The 22,347-nt window shown below is 48.3% G+C and overlaps 2 protein-coding genes across 2 annotated transcripts in view; one reads left to right on the forward strand and one right to left on the reverse strand.

Annotated features, from left to right (window-relative positions):
• Positions 1 to 1,740: 1,740 nt before the first annotated feature.
• LOC119936944 lies at positions 1,741 to 18,935 on the reverse strand. The gene is made up of 3 exons (XM_038756540.1): positions 18,786 to 18,935; positions 7,900 to 8,079; positions 1,741 to 3,479 (listed from the first exon to the last, which is right to left on the reverse strand). The coding sequence occupies exon 3, from the start codon at positions 3,329 to 3,331 to the stop codon at positions 1,814 to 1,816; it is 1,518 nt and encodes a 505-aa protein (XP_038612468.1). The 5' UTR covers positions 3,332 to 3,479; positions 7,900 to 8,079; positions 18,786 to 18,935; the 3' UTR covers positions 1,741 to 1,813.
• Positions 18,936 to 19,056: 121 nt separating this feature from the next.
• The window catches only part of CHPT1 (choline phosphotransferase 1), a 29,423-nt gene continuing 26,132 nt past the window's right edge, over positions 19,057 to 22,347 (forward strand). The window contains exon 1 of the mRNA XM_038756541.1: positions 19,057 to 19,331. Within this exon, the coding sequence (XP_038612469.1) occupies positions 19,077 to 19,331 (255 nt within the window). The 5' untranslated portion in view covers positions 19,057 to 19,076. The remainder of the gene's footprint in view (positions 19,332 to 22,347) is intronic.

A 22,347-nucleotide genomic window follows, 5' to 3' on the forward strand; every position in this document is an offset into this window, starting at 1 on the left:
GCTTTTATTCTTCCTTTTCTTTTTCTTTTTTAATTGTGGCCTAGAAAAATATCCTCTGCCCTCATGATAAATAGTTTCACCCAGGATAAATGGTTATGGGTAAGGCTTTGAAGGGGGGGAGAGTGTAATTGTCTGTCGGATAATTGTTTGATGAGCAGATGAATGGGCAACCGCAGGAGTTTCTTGAGTGTTGGGGAAACACGGTCTGAACGTTTTTGTACGAAAAAAGTAGCAAGTATGGACTGGTGTGGGGAAAGACAGAAGGCAGGGAGGTCAGCAAGGAAACTGATACAGTAATCAAGGCGGGATTGGATAAATGCTTAGGTAAATGTGGCAGCAGTTTGTATGGAGAGGAAAGGGTGGATTTTAGTGATGTTGTGAAGGTGGAACCAACAGGATTTAGTGATGGATTGAATATGTGAGTTGAGTAAGAAGAGTGAAGGATAACGCCAAGGTTATGGGGCTGTGAAGCAGGAAGGATGGTGGTGCCATCTACAGTGATGGGAAAGTGAGGGGGAGGAGAGTATTGGCGTGGGAGGTTAAGAAGTTCTGTTTTAGACATATTAAGTTTGAGGTGACCAGAGGACGTCCAAATGCAGATGTCCTGAAGGAAAGAGGGAATGCGAGACTGCAGAGAGGGAGAGAGATCGGGGAGAGGTAGATTTCTGTATCATCCACATAACGATTGTAGTTGAAGTCGTAAGAGTAAATGAGTTCTCCAAGGGACTGCGTGGAGCTGAAGAACAGAAGGGCACCCAGAACTGAATTTTGAGGAACACCCAATTAGGGGGAGGGAGGCAGAGGAGCCCGCGAAAGCGACTGAGAATGAGCGGCCAGAGAGATAGCAGGAGAACCAGGAGAAGCCAGTGTCTGAAACTGAGGTTAGATAATGTTTCTAGGAGAAGGGTGTGGTCCACAGTGTCGAAGGCATCTGAGAGGTCGAGAAGGATTAAGTCAGACTAGAGGCCATTGTGTTTGGCAGGAAGGAGATCACTGGTGACCTTGGGAGGGCGATTTCTGTGGAGTGAAGGAAACTGAAGCCAGATTGGAAGGGCTCACGGAGAGAATCTTCGTCTCACCCACACCAATGGTAATGGGAGACAGGCTGGTCTTTGGAATCTCAGCCCCTTTCCTAGGACACATATGAACAGTGGACAAAGGGGTAGTTGGAGAAGGGACTGAGTGAATATTAGGGCGTATTGTAATCCAAGGCGAGGCACTACTTTGCTGTTTTTCAAAACTAATTAAAGTTTGACTATTTTGCCATTTTCCTTTTCCAGTTGGTATGTGACTATACATTTTTCCATTAAAATACGTGATTTTCATAGTATATTGAGATTCCACTAAATCTCTCTGCCCTCCCCACAACCCTTGTGCTGCTGCCACAGCTAAGGTCTCCGGAGATTTGGATGAGGTGAGTGTGGTTTGTTTTGATTTCATAAAGTTGTGAATCGGGAGAGCTGCGGTCTGGAGAATGCGAAGGGAGAAGGATTTGCAGTCTTGTTGGAGAAGTGCTTTGGGACACCGTGATGCCATCATGACGAGCTGCTTAGGGCATCACCACGAAGCACAGCGAATGATTTCAAAAGTGCTGTGGATCATATGTAGCCCATACAGGGCAAACACACCTAGGCCACAGCCCTCCTGCCCCTGCCCCTAGGATGAGCGCAACCGTGTTTACTTTTGCTCTCAATCAGTGTGCATTCCAGTTATTTAGCACAGGACACACCAGACAGAACGAACACTAAAATAACACTTTATTGCAAAACTCCCTTCCCCCAGAAGCAGCATGGAGAATCATAGACACAAAGGATCAGGCCGACCAGGCCCTGGGGCCGCCACCAGCCAGGCCCAGCACATAGACCATGAGGGGCAGGCGAAGGCATCCAAGGGAGCAGCACATCCAGTCGCAGCAGTGGCCCCCACTCGGGAACCAGGGAGGGGTGGGACGTTTCCGAGGGGCAGGGTGAGCCTGCAGGTCATCTCCGTGGCCCCTCTGTGACTGCAGCTCCACCAGCTCCTCCTCCTTGGTTTCTTCCTGCTCCTCTTTGGTTTCCAGCTTCACTTGGCCCTGTACTTTCTCCAGTCTGAGCTCCTCTGCTCCTGCCACATCCATCGCCTCCTGTTCCAATGGGTCGAGCTCCTCCGTCTGCGTTCCCTTTTCCTTGGTCTGCGGTTCCTCAGAGGTTTGTTCTATCTCCTGGTGATCCTGCTGGCTGTTTTCTCCCCTGGACATCTCTCGCACCCACTGTAGGCCTAGAACCTCTTGCTCCCGTAGGTCAAGTTCGTCGGTCTGCGTTCCTTTTTCCTCTGCCCACAATTCTTCCTGCATTTTCCGCCTTGCCCCTATGTGACACCGGTGGTCCTCCAAGCTCTGGGCAACAGAATTGTGTTGGTCCCTCTCAAGAAGATCCTGAGGCGCTTCCTGCAAACTGAATGTTTCCTGGCCTCCCTCAGCGTCGGCATCAGTGGCCAGGCCCAATACATTGACTGGGGAGGAGTTCCATCCGAGGGAGGAACACAGCCAGTCACAGCAATAGCTCCCACACGGGAACCAGGGGGGCGTGGGAAGCTTCCAAAGGCCGGGCCCAGCGCCCAGAAGGTCTCCACAGCCCCTCAGCCCATCTTCTTCCATGGCTGATTCTTCAGGCTTCTCCCTGGGCTCCGGCTTCACCGCACCCTGGACTCGCTCTGGTCTCAGCTCCTCCACTTCTAGGCCCACGGGGTCCAGCTCCTCCATCTGCGTTCCCTTTTCCTTGCTCCACGATTCCTCAGGAGTTTGTTCGGTCTCTTCCTGGACCAGCTCGCCACTCGCCTCAGTGTACATCTCCCCTGCCCACTCCAGCCCCACGGCTTCGACTTCCTCCGTCTGTGTTTCTTTTTCCTCGGTCTGCGATTCCTCGGGAGTTTGTTCTGTCTCCTGATGGTCCTGTTTGCCGTTCTCCACCCAGTACATTTCCCGCACCCTCTCCAGCTCTAGAGCCACTTCCTCCAGTGGGTCAAGTTCTTTTATCTGGGCTTCCTCATCACCTGCCCACAGTTTCTCCTGCCTATTTTGCCCTTCCTCCTGTCGGCTCAGTTCATCCTGCAAGCTCTGGGCCACAAAATTTTGTCCATCTCTCTCAATAGGACCTTGAAGCGCTTCTCGCAATATGGCCTTGGCTTCATCCAGGATTTTGTGGTCCTCCCATAAGTCAGGGCTTCCGAAGAGTTGGTGGCAGTAGATCCTCCCCTTGCAGCAACAGCGTTTCGAGCAGCAGTGCTCCAGGGCCGGGGTGGAGTCCCCGAAGATGATGCAGCAAAGGTGTCTCGGCTGCAGGAAGATCTTCATGTTTCTTGGCGGGCTTTGCTTGCAGTCAATACCAGTCCAGGTGGTGACGAATGGACAGCTTCCGGGAGATCCAACTTTCAATGTTTATGGCCAAAGAGACTCTCTTCAGACGCAGAGATGTGAATCTGTGTTTCCTTAGAGGGCCCACCTCGGTGGTAGAATAGAGAGAATGCATGTGTTCACTCTTGTGTCAAGGTCTGTGTGTGAGGAAGGCAGTATTCACGCCTTTCACACAGAGGTCATTAACTCTGGGGTGCAACCGTACCCATCAGTCAACTAATAGTTTTTAATTTCAGCCTTTATGCTGATCACTGTACTCTGATTTTAGAAAAGCATAATAGAAATGAAGTAAATTCACTACGAATTTTTATGCCCTAGCCCAAGTACCAGACTGCTACTTTCAATACTTTAGACTTCTTATGGGCAGGGATTGTATCTACAAATTCTAGGGTACCATTCCAAGTGCTTAGAATAGTATCCTGCACATAGTTAATCACTCAATACAGACGATATAAATGATTAATTTCAACTGAAATTATTCCCTTTAAAATGAAAGATTTTACGTTACTATCCTAATTTACATAAGGGTGAATTTTCTTTTTTTCCTCAAAGCTTTCTTTTTCTCTCAGATTGCAATTAGGTCTGAGGCCACCCTGCCCCGACTTCTTAAAAGCAGATGCATTGTCAATTCAATAATACATACACATCGAGTCCTCTTTTCATATTTTAACGTTGTAAAAAGTTATAACAATTTTCCCCTTCCCTCCCAATGACATCTGATTTTATCAGATGTGGTCAGGGATTTAAATGTGCTCTGAATCCACCCGCAGGTCTCGAATGTGTCAAGTTTTACTTTCACCCCAAGTTTAGAGGCCAACCTGCTGTAAGAGGTGAGACGTCTAGGCAACCTAACAGCCTAAGGCTGAAAGAAGGAGATAGGTGGTAACAGAGAAAATAAAAAGGTACAGAGCCACAACAGGGTGTATGGACCCTTTTACTTTTAGAGAAATAAATAAATCAGGCATCAAGGAATAAGTACTGCAGAAGAGGGACAGTGGTCTCCCATTTCAAGCAGCTCTGTCAGAGTAGGGAGGTTGTTTTTTAAGATTGTTTTTCCTAAAACTCCCTTTCTCACACAGTAGTAACTGTATTCCAAATGGTTAGGCCCTTTTGGAGGTCCAGTTCCTTAGAAAACATTAACACCTTTTGGGGTAGCAAATTCAGGATGGAATCTTTGGTATTTTTACATGTCCATTTGCATTTCCCATGACAACATGCATGGTTAAAAAATACTGCATTGATTAAGAAATGGAAGAAAAAATATTTTATACTCAAGATTTCATGCATAAAAAATAGGAAACAATACTTGGTGATCCCACAACTGGGAAGCTCTGTTCAATTCTATCAATCTGATCTGATGCTGGAAACCTTGAAACCATTAGGCTTAGTTTTATGAGACTCGAGTGATACAATGACATGGCTTTGTATTGGGGTCATTTGGTGTTAGTAAAACCACCACTTTACAGGTCTGGGGTTCTAAATTGCTCTAGCTTTAGTCTGAGAAAAGGATGAAGTGGGACATTACCCTGTGAGCCTTTATCCCTTCTTTCTGGTTTTCTCTTTATGAATAGCACCTGTGATAAGGGTACCTGTAACAGGCCTCAGACCTTGTGCCTTTTGCAGTACTAGTCACAGTGGTCTTTGCAGTGTTTACAAGTGACTCTTACTCCAATGCACTGAAAAAAACATCAGGAAGAGAAACAATACTCTCAGGGGGAGAGATGCACTTAGGAAAATCAAAATATAAGAAATTGTTCCTCAAAATCCATGGTAAGGTCAATATTCTGCCCCCTTGGAACACCAGCTTTAAAATAAGTGTTGAGAGAGGTTACTTATAATGGATTCCTACTCCATCGACAGGTGCACTGGAGAGGTCACTTTTAATATTACCTTTAAGAGGACAATGTACACCCAGAAATTCCTGAGCACTATACACATGTATAGATCATTTTTTGCTAGGTTGTCGCTTTATGTATTGCTAACGTTTGGCAGGATTTTCAGTTCTCCTTCTTGCTGTCACAATTTCTCAAAGTCTGTATTCTAAAAGAGTTACCCTATTCCTTCTTGCTACATACCAGGCTGGTCAGGCTGGTCTGTCTATCACCACTGTCTCCCAGCAAACCTCAGCTAGATCAGCAACTGAAGCTGTATCTCACCATGTCCATAACAAGACTTCTTCCCTCCCTGTCTGCCTAGGTTATACACATTTCAGCTTGTAGTCTAAGCACGGTTTAGATATTTTGCTGTCCTCCATTATCTCCACATAACCCAGCCAACGGGAGGTGTGTTGATGTAACTATGGTTTCAACTGGGGATTATAAATGGGTTTCTGGAGGACCTGTTCCCTTGTTTCTTAGTTGTCCTCCTAAATGCAAAATAAGCGGGCAACTCTGTTATTTTGTTCTCTCAATCAATCGATCCATCAATGGCATGTATAGAATACTTTTTTTATGGTTTTTGTTAAGTGCCAGGCACTTTACTAAGCACTGGGTTGAACACAAGCTAATAAGATTGGACACAGTCCGTGTCCCACATGGGGCTCAGATGAAGTAACTGAGCCCCAAAGAATTCAAGTATCTTGTCCAAGGTCATGCAGCAGACAAGTGGTGGAGCTGGAATTAGAACCCAGGTCCTTCTGACTTCCAGCCCTGTGCTCTATCCACTAGGCCACGCTGCTTATTGTGTGCAGAGCACTCTGCTAAGTGCTTAATTGAATTTTAAAATCTCCTTTCCTGAGTGACAGTGGTCATGGGTCCCTTGAGGAGACCCGGTTCTAGTCCCATCTCTACCAGTAGCCTGCTGAGTGACCTTGGACAAGCACTTAATCTTTCTATAAATCAATCAATGGCATCTATTGATCGCCTACTAAGTGCTTGGAAGAGTAGACCAACCGTAAGATAGACATCTCCTGCCCTCATAAGGGAGACACAGATAAATATTTATAGATTGCGAAAGCCGGAGGAAGAACGGGTATAATGCAGGGCAAACACGACAGGATGAAACAACTGAACAAATAATTGAAAGTGCAGACAAATATATAAACAAATAAAAATACACACGATACAGATAGGATTAAGGAAGCAGCATGTCCTGGTGGAAAGAACATGGGCCTGGGAAGCAGAGGACCTAGGCTCTGATCTTAGCCCCACCACTTACCTGCTGTGTGATCTTCAGCAAGTCACTTCACTTCTCCGTGCCTCATTCACCTCATTTGTAAAATGGGGATTAAATCCTTCTCCCTCCGATTTAGACTGTGAGCCTTCTGTGGGACAGGGACTGTGTCCAACCTTATTATTTTGCACTTACTTCAGTTCTTAGTACAATGCCTGGCACATAGTAAGCATTTAACAAGAACCATTAAAAATTCACCATTTATTGATTTTTGAGGCCAGACATCAAAGCCCTGACTCATCTGCTTGATATCCATACATTGAGAAAGGACAGGTGAAATGGAAACAGTTTACCATTGCTGAAAATACTCATCCCTCTGTAAGCAACCCAATCTGAAGATCTAAAGCTCAGATTCCAACTGGCAGTAGTAGTAGCAAGACTCAAACAATGATTAACATTGTGAAGTACTGCAAAACCCAGAGTATAGCTGATTTGTTGCCTCGAAAGTATGTCCTTTTCATGACTGAAATCCGTTCCTTTGTTCAGTTTGCCACAGTTCTGTTCAGAAGGCACTAATGCCTATTCAGATTCAATTCTATGACCAAATGCAACCAACACCTAAAGTGCACCTATTTTCTGGAGCTTAAGAAGGAAAAAGAGGGGCTTCCGTAGTGAAAGGGCAGGTACAATGGTCCAAACTGATGAATGGGGAGGAAATGGCAGGAAAGGATAACAGGAATACGGAGGGAGAGACAGAAAAGACCAGAGACACAAAGAGAGATCAAAAGAAAGAAAGCATGAGATAGAAAGTGATAAAAGCTGGGAAGCAGATCCACTTGACCCCCAAGGGACAGGGACCATGTCTAATTCCCATTTGTGTGGACTCTCTCAGCGCTTAGTACAGTGCTCTGCACACAGTAAACAATCCAACTTGTACTTCTCAAGCGCTTAGTACAATGCTCTGCACACAGTAAGCGCTCAATAAATACGATTGATGATGATGATGATTAATAAATACTACTACTATTACACATACATAATCAACCTCACCCAGCAGCAGCATTTACTGAGAACAGAACATGGGGGCAGAAAGAAGAGACTAAATACATATTTAAAATGTAAATGGGCCTCAGGTTTCATAATAATAATTAAAAGTGATATTAGTAGTATTTAAGTGCTTACTAAATACTGTACTGTGCCAGGAACTGTATTAGGCACTGGGGTAGCAGACAATTAAAAAATGATATTAATAATATTTAAGTGCTTACTATCTGCCAGGCATTGTACGAGGCACTGGGGTAATAGATACAAGATAATCAGATAATCATAGCAATATATGCTATCCTCTTGGCAACTGATGAAGCTAATACAAAGAAAAACTTTTCCGTCTGACTTACCTTTTCTGCGGTGCCACTGCTACTCCAGAAAAGTACCACGCACAGAAGTCATTTAAATGGGACATGGCTCCCTCCAGGTTGACATGCTGGCATTTCATTTAAAATTTAGGGGTTTGGCTGCTCCAGACCTTAGAATTTTTGTGTCTCCTGGGCTTAGGCTGAGCCGACTCAGATTGGATCCTGAAATGGGAAAGATAGCATGGTCATAGGGACTGATCTGAGTGACAATTAAATTCTCCTCTATTTTCTCAAATGCCATTGGGGGAGGAAGTACTGGTGGTTTACAATGACTTCAAAATTGAGAAAAATAAAGATGACGAATTAAAGGGAAATAGTGACCAAATTTGAAGAATATCACTTACCAAAAAAGAAGAGGTTTAGAAACATTTAGCACATAATTGAGCAGAAACCAGACAAAACTAAAAATGTTGGCTTACGTCTAGCTTTTGTGAACTTAATTCTCTAATGACAAAACTCTATAAAAATAGCTATTGCATTTAGAGGGCTGGATAAGGCTCTATCACTCAATCAATTATATTTACTGAGCACTTACTATGTGCAGAGCACTGTACTAAGCGCCTGGTGAGGTACAATATAATAATAAATAATAATGATGGCATTTGTTAAGTGCTTACTATGTGCCAAGCACTGTTCTAAGCAGTGGGATAGATAAGGGAGACATGTTCGCTGCCCACAGTGAGCTTATAACATTGTCCAGGGAAGGAGACAGACAGTACTATAAATTAGTAAATTATGCATATGTACATATGGGGCTGAGGGAGGGGTAAATAAAGGGTGCAAATCCAAGTGCAAGGATGATGAAGGAATTGGGAGAAGAGGAAATAAGGCTTAGTCAGGGAAAGCTTCTTGGAGATGTGTTTTTAATAAGGCTTTGAAGGTGGGAAGAATGATAGATATGAAGAGGGAAGAAGTTCCCGGCCAGGGGCAGGATGTGGGCGAGGGGTGGGAGGTGAGACAGACGAGATTGAAGTACAGGGAGTAGATTGGTGTTAGAGGAGTGAAGTGCATTCACTGGTATGTATTAAGAAATCAGGGAGGTAACATTGAGGGGGCAAGGTGATTGAGTGCTTTAAAGCCGATGGTAACGAATTTCTGTTTGATGCGAAGGTGGATGGACAACCACTGGAGGTTCTTGAGGAGTGGGGAAACATAGACTGAACAGTTTTGCACTGAACGATTCAAGCAGCAGAGTGAAATATGGACTGAAGTGGGGAGGCAGGGAGCTCAGCGAGGAGGTTGATGCAGTAATCCAAGTGGGATAGGATAAATGCTTGGATTAACACGGTAGCGGTTTGGATGGAGAGAAAAGGGCAGGTTTTAGCAGTGTTGTGAAGTTGAACTGAAAGGATGTGGTGCCGGATGAAATATGTGGGTTGAATGAGAGAGATGAGTCGAGGATAACACCAAAGTTATGGGCTTGTGAGACAATAATAATAATAGTGGTGTCTGTTAAGTGCTTACTATGTGCCAGTCACTGTACTAAGCACTGGGGTGGATTCAAGCAAATCGGATTAGACACGGTCCCTGTTCTGCATAGGGCTCACAGTCTTCATCCCCATTTTACAGATGAGGTAGCTGGGGCACAGAGAAGTGAAGTGACTTGCCCAAGATCACACAGCAGACAAGTGGCAGAGCTGGGATCAGAAGCTGGGTCATTCTGACTCCCAGGCAGGGGCTCTATCCACTACGCCATGCGGCTTCTTGGTAGAATGTTGCTTCTCCGTAGGCGGGTAGGATGGTCTACAGTGATGGGAAAGTTAGATGAAGGATGGGGATTGGATGGGAATATGAGGAGTTTCTGTTTTGGACATGTTAACCTTGAGGTGTCAGTGGGACAGCCTAGTCGAGATGTCCTGAAGGCAGGAGGAAATACTGCAGAGAAGGAGAGAGATCAGGGCTGAAGATTTGGGAATCATCTGCATAGAGGTGGTAGTTGAAGCTGTTGGGAGTGAATGAATCCTCCAAAGGAGTGCGTGTAGATGGAGAATAAGAGGACACAGAACTGAGCCTTGATGAACTCCTACAGTTAGTGTGTGGGAGAAAGAAAAGGAGCTCACAGAAGAGACTGAGAATGAGTGGTCAGAAAGATAGGAGGAGAGCCAGGAGAGTGCCAGTGAAGTCAAGGTTGGTTAGTATTTCCAGAAAAAGGGGGTGGTCGACAGTGCCAAAGACCTCTGAGAGGTCAAGGAGGATTAGGATGTAGAGGCTGTTGGACAGAATAGAGATATGGACAGCAGCAAAAATGATAATGGTTCAGGCAATGAGTTAAATGTCCCAGAAGGGACAGTTGCACTCTAAACTTACTGAGGGCTTACTCTGTATAGAGAACTGTACTAAGTGCTTTGGAAAGTACAACAGAGTTGGTAGACACAATCCCTGCCCATAAGGAGATTATAGCCTAAAGAGGGAGACAGACATTAAAGTAGACTGGGATAGAAGAAATAGTAGAGTATAAGAATATTTAAGTGTGTGGCTCCCCATAATGAAGGCGATCGAAGCGGCCTCTCGCACCTCAACCTCCATCGGGTTTAAGCTCCACGTTGGGTTGGAACTGTGTTCACCCTGAGTGTGACCCGAGTGCTCAGCATATAGCGAGCGCTTGTCAACACCACAGTCAGTATTACGTAACGTGGGCTTTCAAGGGATCCTCATCCCCATAACGAAGGCGATCGAAGCGGCCTCTTGCGCCTCAACCTCCATTGGGTTTAAGCTCCACGCTGGGTTGGAACTGTGTTCACCCTGAGTGCGACCCGAGTGCTCAGCATATAGCGAGTGCTTGTCAACACCACAGTCAGTACTACGTAACGTGGGCTTTTAAGGGATCCTCATCCCCATAATTAAAGACAGTGCTTGGCATATAGTGAGCGCTTGTCAATACCACAGTCAGTATTACGTAACGTGGGCTTTTAGGGGATCCTCATCCCCATAATTAAAGACAGTGCTTGGCATATAGTGAGCGCTTGTCAATACCACAGTCAGTACTACGTAATGTGGGCTTTCAAGGGATCCTCATCCCCATAATGAAGGCGATCGAAGCGGCCTCTCGCGCCTCAACCTCCATCGGGTTTAAGCTCCACGTTGGGTGGGAACTGTATTCACCCTGAGTGCGACCCGAGTGCTCAGCATATAGCGAGCGCTTGTCAACACCACAGTCAGTAGTACGTAACGTGGGCTTTTAAGGGATCCTCATCCCCATAATTAAAGACAGTGCTTGGCATATAGTGAGCGCTTGTCAATACCACAGTCAGTACTACGTAACGTGGGCTTTTAGGGGATCCTTAATCCCATAATTAAAGACAGTGCTTGGCATATAGTGAGCGCTTGTCAATACCACAGTCAGTATTACATAACGTGGGCTTTTAAGGGATCCTCATCCCCATAATTAAGGCGATTGAAGCGGCCTCTCGTGCCTCAACCTCCATTGGTTTGTCCAGGGTTTAAGCTCCACGTTGGGTGGGAACTGTGTTCACCCTGAGTGCGCCCCGAGTGCTCACTACAGTGCTTGGCGTATAGTGAGCGCCTGTCAATACCACAGTCAGTATTATGTAACGTGGGCTTTTAGGGGATCCTCATCCCCATAATGAAGGCGATCGAAGCGGCCTCTCGCACCTCAACCTCCATCGGGTTTAAGCTCCACGTTGGGTGGGAACTGTATTCACCCTGAGTGCGACCCGAGTGCTCAGCATATAGCGAGCGCTTGTCAATACCACAGTCAGTATTACGTAACGTGGGCTTTTAGGGGATCCTCATCCCCATAATTAAAGACAGTGCTTGGCATATAGTGAGCGCTTGTCAATACCACAGTCAGTATTATGTAACGTGAGCTTTTAGGGGATCCTCATCCCCATAATTAAAGACAGTGTTTAGCATATAGTGAGCGCTTGTCAATACCACAGTCAGTACTACGTAATGTGGGCTTTTAAGGCATCCTCATCCCCATAATTAAGGCGATCGAAGCGGCCTCTCGCAGCTCAACCTCCATCGGTTTGTCCAGGGTTTAAGGTCCACGTTGGGTGGGAACTGTGTTCACCCTGAGTGCTCACTACAGTGCTTGGCATATAGTGAGCGCTTGTCAATACCACAGTCAGTATTACATAACATGGGCTTTTAAGGGATCCTCATCCCCATAACGAAGGCGATCGAAGCGGCCTCTCGCACCTCAACCTCCATCGGGTTTAAGCTCCACGTGGGGTGGGAACTGTGTTCACCCTGAGTGCGACCCGAGTGCTCAGCATACAGCGAGCGCTTGTCAATACCACAGTCAGTATTACATAACGTGGGCTTTTAGGGGATCCTCATCCCCATAATTAAAGACAGTGCTTGGCATATAGTGAGCGCTTGTCAATACCACAGTCAGTATTACATAACGTGGGCTTTTAGGGGATCCTCATCCCCATAATTAACGACAGTGCTTGGCATATAGTGAGCGCTTGTCAATACCACAGTCAGTATTACGTAACGTGAGCTTTTAGGGGATCCTCATCCCCATAATTAAAGACAGTGCTTGGCATATAGTGAGCGCTTGTCAATACCATAGTCAGTACTACGTAATGTGGGCTTTTAAGGGATCCTCATCCCCATAATTAAGGCGATCGAAGCGGCCTCTCGCAGCTCAACCTCCATCGGTTTGTCCAGGGTTTAAGGTCCACGTTGGGTGGGAACTGTGTTCACCCTGAGTGCTCACTACAGTGCTTGGCATATAGTGAGCGCTTGTCAATATCACAGTCAGTATTACGTAACATGGGCTTTTAAGGGATCCTCATCCCCATAACGAAGGCGATCGAAGCGGCCTCTCGCACCTCAACCTCCATCGGGTTTAAGCTCCACGTTGGGTGGGAACTGTGTTCACCCTGAGTGCGACCCGAGTGCTCAGCATATAGTGAGCGCTTGTCAACACCACAGTCAGCATTACAATCGAAGCGGCCTCTCGCACCTCAACCTCCATCGGGTTTAAGCTCCACGTTGGGTGGGAACTGTGTTCACCCTGAGTGCGACCCGAGTGCTCAGCATATAGCGAGCGCTTGTCAACACCACAGTCAGTACTACGTAACGTGGGCTTTCAAGGGATCCTCATCCCCCTAACGAAGGCGATCGAAGCGGCCTCTCACACCTCAACCTCCATCGGGTTTAAGCTCCACGTTGGGTGGGAACTGTGTTCACCCTGAGTGCTCACTACAGTGCTTGGCATATCGTGAGCGCCTGTCAATACCACAGTCAGTATTATGTAATGTGGGCTTTTAGGGGATCCTCATCCCCATAATTAAAGACAGTGCTTGGCATATAGTGAGCGCATGTCAACACCATAGTCAGTATTACGTAACGTGGGCTTTTAAGGGATCCTCATCCCCATAATGAAGGCAATCGAAGCGGCCTCTCGCGCCTCAACCTCCATCGGTTTGTCCAGGGTTTAAGCTCCACGTTGGGTGGGAACTGTGTTCACCCTGAGTGCAACCCGAGTGCTCAGCATATAGCGAGCGCTTGTCAATACCACAGTCAGTATTACGTAACGTGGGCTTTTAGGGGATCCTCACCCCCATAATTAAAGACAGTGCTTGGCATATAGTGAGCGCTTGTCAATACCACAGTCAGTATTACGTAACGTGGGTTTTAGGGGATCCTCATCCCCATAACTAACGACAGTGCTTGGCATATAGTGAGCGCCTGTCAACACCACAGTCAGTATTACATAACGTGGGCTTTTAAGGGATCCTCATCCCCATAATGAAGGCGATCGAAGCGGCCTCTCGCACCTCAACCTCCATCGGGTTTAAGCTCCACGTTGGGTGGGAACTGTGTTCACCCTGAGTGCGACCCGAGTGCTCAGCATATAGCGAGCGCTTGTCAACACCACAGTCAGTGCTACGTAACGTGGGCTTTTAAGGGATCCTCATCCCCATAATTAAAGACAGTGCTTGGCATATAGTGAGCGCTTGTCAATACCACAGTCAGTACTACGTAACGTGGGCTTTCAAGGGATCCTCATCCCCCTAACGAAAGCGATCGAAGCGGCCTCTCGCGCCTCAACCTCCATCGGTTTGTCCAGGGTTTAAGCTCCACGTTGGGTGGGAACTGTGTTCACCCTGAGTGCTCACTACAGTGCTTGGCATATAGTGAGCGCTTGTCAATACCACAGTCAGTATTATGTAATGTGGGCTTTTAGGGGATCCTCATCCCCATAATTAAAGACAGTGCTTGGCATATAGTGAGTGCATGTCAACACCACAGTCAGTATTACATAACGTGGGCTTTTAAGGGATCCTCATCCCCATAACGAAGGCGATCGAAGCGGCCTCTCGCGCCTCAGCCTCCATCGGGTTTAAGCTCCACATTGGGTGGGAACTGTGTTCACCCTGAGTGCTCACTACAGTGCTTGGCATATAGTGAGCGCTTATCAATACCACAGTCAGTATTACGTAACGTGGGCTTTCAAGGGATCCTCATCCGCATAACGAAGGCGATCGAAGGGGCCTCTCGCGCCTCAACCTCCATCGGGTTTAAGCTCCACGTTGGGTGGGAACTGTGTTCACCCTGAGTGCGACCCGAGTGCTCAGCATATAGCGAGCGCTTGTCAACACCACAGTCAGTGCTACGTAACGTGGGCTTTTAAGGGATCCTCATCCCCATAATTAAAGACAGTGCTTGGCATATAGTGAGCGCTTGTCAATACCACAGTCAGTACTACGTAACGTGGGCTTTCAAGGGATCCTCATCCCCCTAACGAAAGCGATCGAAGCGGCCTCTCGCGCCTCAACCTCCATCGGTTTGTCCAGGGTTTAAGCTCCACGTTGGGTGGGAACTGTGTTCACCCTGAGTGCTCACTACAGTGCTTGGCATATAGTGAGCGCTTGTCAATACCACAGTCAGTATTATGTAATGTGGGCTTTTAGGGGATCCTCATCCCCATAATTAAAGACAGTGCTTGGCATATAGTGAGTGCATGTCAACACCACAGTCAGTATTACATAACGTGGGCTTTTAAGGGATCCTCATCCCCATAACGAAGGCGATCGAAGCGGCCTCTCGCGCCTCAGCCTCCATCGGGTTTAAGCTCCACATTGGGTGGGAACTGTGTTCACCCTGAGTGCTCACTACAGTGCTTGGCATATAGTGAGCGCTTATCAATACCACAGTCAGTATTACGTAACGTGGGCTTTCAAGGGATCCTCATCCGCATAACGAAGGCGATCGAAGGGGCCTCTCGCGCCTCAACCTCCATCGGGTTTAAGCTCCACGTTGGGTGGGAACTGTGTTCACCCTGAGTGCGACCCGAGTGCTCAGCATATAGCGAGCGCTTGTCAACACCACAGTCAGTGCTACGTAACGTGGGCTTTTAGGGGATCCTCACCCCCATAATTAAAGACAGTGCTTGGCATATAGTGAGCGCTTGTCAATACCACAGTCAGTATTACGTAACGTGGGTTTTAGGGGATCCTCATCCCCATAACTAACGACAGTGCTTGGCATATAGTGAGCGCCTGTCAACACCACAGTCAGTATTACATAACGTGGGCTTTTAAGGGATCCTCATCCCCATAATGAAGGCGATCGAAGCGGCCTCTCGCACCTCAACCTCCATCGGGTTTAAGCTCCACGTTGGGTGGGAACTGTGTTCACCCTGAGTGCGACCCGAGTGCTCAGCATATAGCGAGCGCTTGTCAACACCACAGTCAGTGCTACGTAACGTGGGCTTTTAAGGGATCCTCATCCCCATAATTAAAGACAGTGCTTGGCATATAGTGAGCGCTTGTCAATACCACAGTCAGCACTACGTAACGTGGGCTTTCAAGGGATCCTCATCCCCCTAACGAAAGCGATCGAAGCGGCCTCTCGCGCCTCAACCTCCATCGGTTTGTCCAGGGTTTAAGCTCCACGTTGGGTGGGAACTGTGTTCACCCTGAGTGCTCACTACAGTGCTTGGCATATAGTGAGCGCTTGTCAATACCACAGTCAGTATTATGTAATGTGGGCTTTTAGGGGATCCTCATCCCCATAATTAAAGACAGTGCTTGGCATATAGTGAGTGCATGTCAACACCACAGTCAGTATTACATAACGTGGGCTTTTAAGGGATCCTCATCCCCATAACGAAGGCGATCGAAGCGGCCTCTCGCGCCTCAGCCTCCATCGGGTTTAAGCTCCACATTGGGTGGGAACTGTGTTCACCCTGAGTGCTCACTACAGTGCTTGGCATATAGTGAGCGCTTATCAATACCACAGTCAGTATTACGTAACGTGGGCTTTCAAGGGATCCTCATCCGCATAACGAAGGCGATCGAAGGGGCCTCTCGCGCCTCAACCTCCATCGGGTTTAAGCTCCACGTTGGGTGGGAACTGTGTTCACCCTGAGTGCGACCCGAGTGCTCAGCATATAGCGAGCGCTTGTCAACACCACAGTCAGTGCTACGTAACGTGGGCTTTTAAGGGATCCTCATCCCCATAATTAAAGACAGTGCTTGGCATATAGTGAGCGCTTGTCAATACCACAGTCAGTACTACGTAACGTGGGCTTTCAAGGGATCCTCATCCCCCTAACGAAAGCGATCGAAGCGGCCTCTCGCGCCTCAACCTCCATCGGTTTGTCCAGGGTTTAAGCTCCACGTTGGGTGGGAACTGTGTTCACCCTGAGTGCTCACTACAGTGCTTGGCATATAGTGAGCGCTTGTCAATACCACAGTCAGTATTATGTAATGTGGGCTTTTAGGGGATCCTCATCCCCATAATTAAAGACAGTACTTGGCATATAGTGAGTGCATGTCAACACCACAGTCAGTATTACATAACGTGGGCTTTTAAGGGATCCTCATCCCCATAACGAAGGCGATCGAAGCGGCCTCTCGCGCCTCAGCCTCCATCGGGTTTAAGCTCCACGTTGGGTGGGAACTGTGTTCACCCTGAGTGCTCACTACAGTGCTTGGCATATAGTGAGCGCTTATCAATACCACAGTCAGTATTACGTAACGTGGGCTTTCAAGGGATCCTCATCCGCATAACGAAGGCGATTGAAGGGGCCTCTCGCGCCTCAACCTCCATCGGGTTTAAGCTCCACGTTGGGTGGGAACTGTGTTCACCCTGAGTGCTCACTACAGTGCTTGGCATATAGTGAGCGCTTGTCAATACCACAGTCAGTATTACGTAACGTGGGCTTTTAGGGGATCCTCATCCCCATAATTAAAGACAGTGCTTGGCATATAGCGAGCGCTTGTCAATACCACAGTCAGTACTACGTAACGTGGGCTTTCAAGGGATCCTCATCCCCCTAACGAAAGCGATCGAAGCGGCCTCTCGTGCCTCAACCTCCATCGGTTTGTCCAGGGTTTAAGCTCCACGTTGGGTGGGAACTGTGTTCACCCTGAGTGCTCACTACAGTGCTTGGCATATAGCGAGCGCTTGTCAACACCACAGTCAGTGCTACGTAACGTGGGCTTTCAGGGGATCCTCATCCCCATAACGAAGGCGATCGAAGCGGCCTCTCGTACCTCAACCTCCATCGGGTTTAAGCTCCACGTTGGGTGGGAACTGTGTTCACCCTGAGGGCGACCCGAGTGCTCAACATATAGCGAGCGCTTGTCAACACCACAGTCACTACTACGTAACGTGGGCTTTTAAGGGATCCTCATCCCCATAATTAAAGACAGTGCTTAGCATATAGTGAGCGCTTGTCAATACCACAGTCAGTATTACGTAACGTGGGCTTTTAGGGGATCCTCATCCCCATAATTAAAGACAGTGCTTGGCATATAGCGAGCGCTTGTCAATACCACAGTCAGTACTACGTAACGTGGGCTTTCAAGGGATCCTCATCCCCCTAACGAAAGCGATCGAAGCGGCCTCTCGTGCCTCAACCTCCATCGGTTTGTCCAGGGTTTAAGCTCCACGTTGGGTGGGAACTGTGTTCACCCTGAGTGCTCACTACAGTGCTTGGCATATAGTGAGCGCTTGTCAATACCACAGTCAGTATTATGTAATGTGGGCTTTTAGGGGATCCTCATCCCCATAATTAAAGACAGTGCTTGGCATATAGTGAGTGCATGTCAACACCACAGTCAGTATTACATAACGTGGGCTTTTAAGGGATCCTCATCCCCATAACGAAGGCGATCGAAGCGGCCTCTCGCGCCTCAGCCTCCATCGGGTTTAAGCTCCACATTGGGTGGGAACTGTGTTCACCCTGAGTGCTCACTACAGTGCTTGGCATATAGTGAGCGCTTATCAATACCACAGTCAGTATTACGTAACGTGGGCTTTCAAGGGATCCTCATCCGCATAACGAAGGCGATCGAAGGGGCCTCTCGCGCCTCAACCTCCATCGGGTTTAAGCTCCACGTTGGGTGGGAACTGTGTTCACCCTGAGTGCGACCCGAGTGCTCAGCATATAGCGAGCGCTTGTCAACACCACAGTCAGTGCTACGTAACGTGGGCTTTTAAGGGATCCTCATCCCCATAATTAAAGACAGTGCTTGGCATATAGTGAGCGCTTGTCAATACCACAGTCAGTACTACGTAACGTGGGCTTTCAAGGGATCCTCATCCCCCTAACGAAAGCGATCGAAGCGGCCTCTCGCGCCTCAACCTCCATCGGTTTGTCCAGGGTTTAAGCTCCACGTTGGGTGGGAACTGTGTTCACCCTGAGTGCGACCCGAGTGCTCAGCATATAGCGAGCGCTTGTCAACACCACAGTCAGTGCTACGTAACGTGGGCTTTCAGGGGATCCTCATCCCCCTAACGAAGGCGATCGAAGCGGCCTCTCCCGCCTCCCCCTCCATCGGCTTGTCCAGGGTGGAGGCCCGAGGCCTCCAGGAGGCAAACGGTTGCCCCCCGGGCGGGCAGGGGAGGCGAAGGGAGCTGCTGCGGGGGAAGCGCTTTACCTCTTTGGGGCCCTCGGGGCGGTGCCGTTGGGGCCGGGTCGTCAATGGCGGTGGGGGAGGGTGGCGGGAAAACCCTTCCCCGGGGGCCTGCACACAACCCCGGGCCCCCGGGAGGACGGGGCGGGAGGCGTCGGCGCCCTCTTCCTTGAAGCTGAGGGAAGGAGGGCGACGCCCTCACACCGGGCGGGAGGGGAGGAGGGAAGGGGGCGGCCCTTAGAGGCCCCGCCCTGCCGGCGCCTCACGGCCGGGGAGGAGGAGGAACTCGAGGCGGGGTCGCGGCGCAGGCCCGTCATGGCGGCCGGGGCCTGGTCGGGGTGGGCCCCGGCGGGGCCCCTGAGCCCCGCGCAGCTGAGGCGGCTGGAGGAGCACCGCTACAGCGCGGCCGGGCGCTCGCTGCTCGAGCCGCCGCTGCAGCGCTTCTGGGGCTGGCTGCTGGAGCGGGTCCCGCCCTGGCTGGCCCCCAACGCCATCACCCTCACCGGCCTCCTCCTCAACCTGCTCACCACGCTGCTCCTCGTCGCCTACTGCCCCACCGCCACCGAGCAGGTAGGGCCTCTCGCCCGCCCCAGAGGATAGCGTTTATTAAGCGCTTGCTACCATCACCAAAACTCTGCCGGTCTCAGCTCCGCAACATTGCCAAGATCCGCCCTTTCCTCTCCATCCCAACCGCTACCCTGCTCATTCAGGCTCTCATCCTATCCCGTCTGGACTACTGCACCAGCCTTCTCTCTGATCTCCCATCCTCGTGTCTCTCTCCACTTCAATCCATACTTCATGCTGCTGCCCGAATTATCTTTGTCCAGAAACGCTCTGGACATGTTACTCCCCTCCTCAAAAACCTCCAGTGGCTACCGATCAATCTGCGCATCAGGCAGAAACTCCTCACCCTGGGCTTCAAGGCTGTCCATCCCCTCGCCCCCTCCTACCTCACCTCCCTTCTGTCCTTCTCCAGCCCAGCCCGCACCCTCCGCTCCTCCACCGCTAATCTCCTCCCCGTACCTCGCTGTCGCCTGTCCCGCCATCGACCCCCGGCCCACGTCCTCCCCCGGGCCTGGAATGCCCCCAATCCCTCTGCCCCTCCGCCAAGCTAGCTCTCTTCCTCCCTTCAAGGCCCTGCTGAGAGCTCACCTCCTCCAGGAGGCCTTCCCAGACTGAGCCCCTTCTTTCCTCTCCCCCTCGTCCCCCTCTCCATCTCCCCGTCTTACCTCCTTCCCTTCCCCACAGCACCTGTATATATGTATATATGGTTGTACGTATTTATTACTCTATTTATTTATTTATTTTACTTGTACATTTCTATCCTACTTATTTTATTTTGTTGGTATGTTTGCTTCTGTTCTCTGTCTCCCCCTTTTAGACTGTGAGCCCACTGTTGGGTAGGGACTGTCTCTATGTGATGCCAACTTGTACTTCCCAAGCGCTTAGTACAGTGCTCTGCACGTAGTAAGCGCTCAATAAATACGATTGATTGATTGATTGATTGATCCTCATCAGTCGGATTTATTGAGCCCGCCCGCTCCAAAGAATAATAATAGCGTTTATTAAGCGCTTGCTAGCATCCTCGTCGGTCGGATTTATTGAGCGCTCACTGTGTGCACAGCGCCGGACTGAGCGCTTGGGAAGCACAAGTTGGCAACGTAGAGAGACAGGCCCTACCTAACAGTGGGCTCACGGACTAAAAAGGGGAGAGATCATCATCGATCGTATTTACTGAGCGCTTACTATGTGCAGAGCACTGGACTAAGCGCTTGGGAAGTACAAGTTGGCAACATATAGAGACAGTCAATCAATCAGTCATCCCCTCTCCATCCCCCCCATCTTACCTCCTTCCCTTCCCCACATCACCTGTCTGTATGTCTGTACATATTTTTTTACTCTATTTTATTTGTACATATCTATTCTATTTACTTTATTTTGTTAGTATGTTTGGTTTTGTCTCCCCCTTTTAGACTGTGAGCCCACTGTACTGTATTTATTTTACTTGTACATATCTATTCTATTTTATTTTGTTAGTATGTTTGGTTTTGTTCTCCGTCTCCCCCTTTTAGACTGTGAGCCCACTGTTGGGTAGGGACTGTCTCTCTACGTTGCCAATTTGTACTTCCCAAGCGCTTAGTCCGGTGCTCTGCACATACTTGTTTGTACTCTATTTTACTTGTACATATCTATTCTATTTACTTTATTTTGTTAGTATGTTTGGTTTTGTCTCCCCCTTTTAGACTGTGAGCCCACTGTTGGGTAGGGACTGTCTCTCTACGTTGCCAATTTGTACTTCCCAAGCGCTTAGCCCGGTGCTCTGCACATACTTGTTTGTACTCTATTTTACTTGTACATATCTATTCTATTTATTTTATTTTGTTAGTATGTTTGGTTTTGTTCTCCGTCTCCCACTTTTAGACTGTGAGCCCACTGTTGGGTAGGGACTGTCTCTCTGTGTTGCCAATTTGTACTTCCCAAGCGCTTAGCCCGGGGCTCTGCACATACTTGTTTGTACTCTATTTATTTTACTTGTACATATCTATTCTATTTTATTTTGTTAGTATGTTTGGTTTTGTTCTCCGTCTCCCCCTTTTAGACTGTGAGCCCACTGTTGGGTAGGGACTGTCTCTCTGTGTTGCCAATTTGTACTTCCCAAGCGCTTAGTCCGGTGCTCTGCACATACTTGTTTGTACTCTGTTTATTTTACTTGTACATATCTATTCTATTTACTTTATTTTGTTAGTATGTTTGGTTTTGTCTCCCCCTTTTAGACTGTGAGCCCACTGTTGGGTAGGGACTGTCTCTCTGTGTTGCCAATTTGTACTTCCCAAGCGCTTAGTCCGGTGCTCTGCACATACTTGTTTGTACTCTATTTTACTTGTACATATCTATTCTATTTATTTTATTTTGTTAGTATGTTTGGTTTTGTCTCCCCCTTTTAGACTGTGAGCCCACTGTTGGGTAGGGACTGTCTCTCTGTGTTGCCAATTTGTACTTCCCAAGCGCTTAGTCCGGTGCTCTGCACATACTTGTTTGTACTCTATTTTACTTGTACATATCTATTCTATTTATTTTATTTTGTTAGTATGTTTGGTTTTGTTCTCCGTCTCCCCCTTTTAGACTGTGAGCCCACTGTTGGGTAGGGACTGTCTCTCTATGTTGCAAATTTGTACTTCCCAAGCGCTTAGTCCGGTGCTCTGCACACAGTAAGCGCTCAATAAATACGATTGATGATGATGATGATCAGTCGTATTTATTGAGCGCTCACTGTGTGCAGAGCACTGGACTGAGCGCTTGGGAAGCACAAGTTGGCAACGTAGAGAGACAGGCCCTACCTAACAGTGGGCTCACAGTCTAAAAGGGGGAGAGAGATCATCATCAATCGTATTTATTGAGCGCTTCCTGTGTGCAGAGCACTGGACTAAGCGCTTGGGAAGCACAAGTTGGCAACGTAGAGAGACAGGCCCTACCTAACAATGGGCTCACAGTCTAAAAGGGGGAGAGATCATCATTGATTGTATTTATTGAGCGCTTACTATGTGCAGAGCACTGGACTCAGCACTTGGGAAGTACAAATTGGCAA

Source organism: Tachyglossus aculeatus, chromosome 14 (genome assembly GCF_015852505.1).
Source record: "Tachyglossus aculeatus isolate mTacAcu1 chromosome 14, mTacAcu1.pri, whole genome shotgun sequence".
NCBI lineage: Eukaryota > Metazoa > Chordata > Mammalia > Monotremata > Tachyglossidae > Tachyglossus > Tachyglossus aculeatus.

Bases quoted from the DNA above. Each gene is read 5' to 3' on its own strand.
- LOC119936944 (XM_038756540.1), bottom strand. From the start codon at position 3,331: ATGAAGATCTTCCTGCAGCCGAGACACCTTTGCTGCATCATCTTCGGG.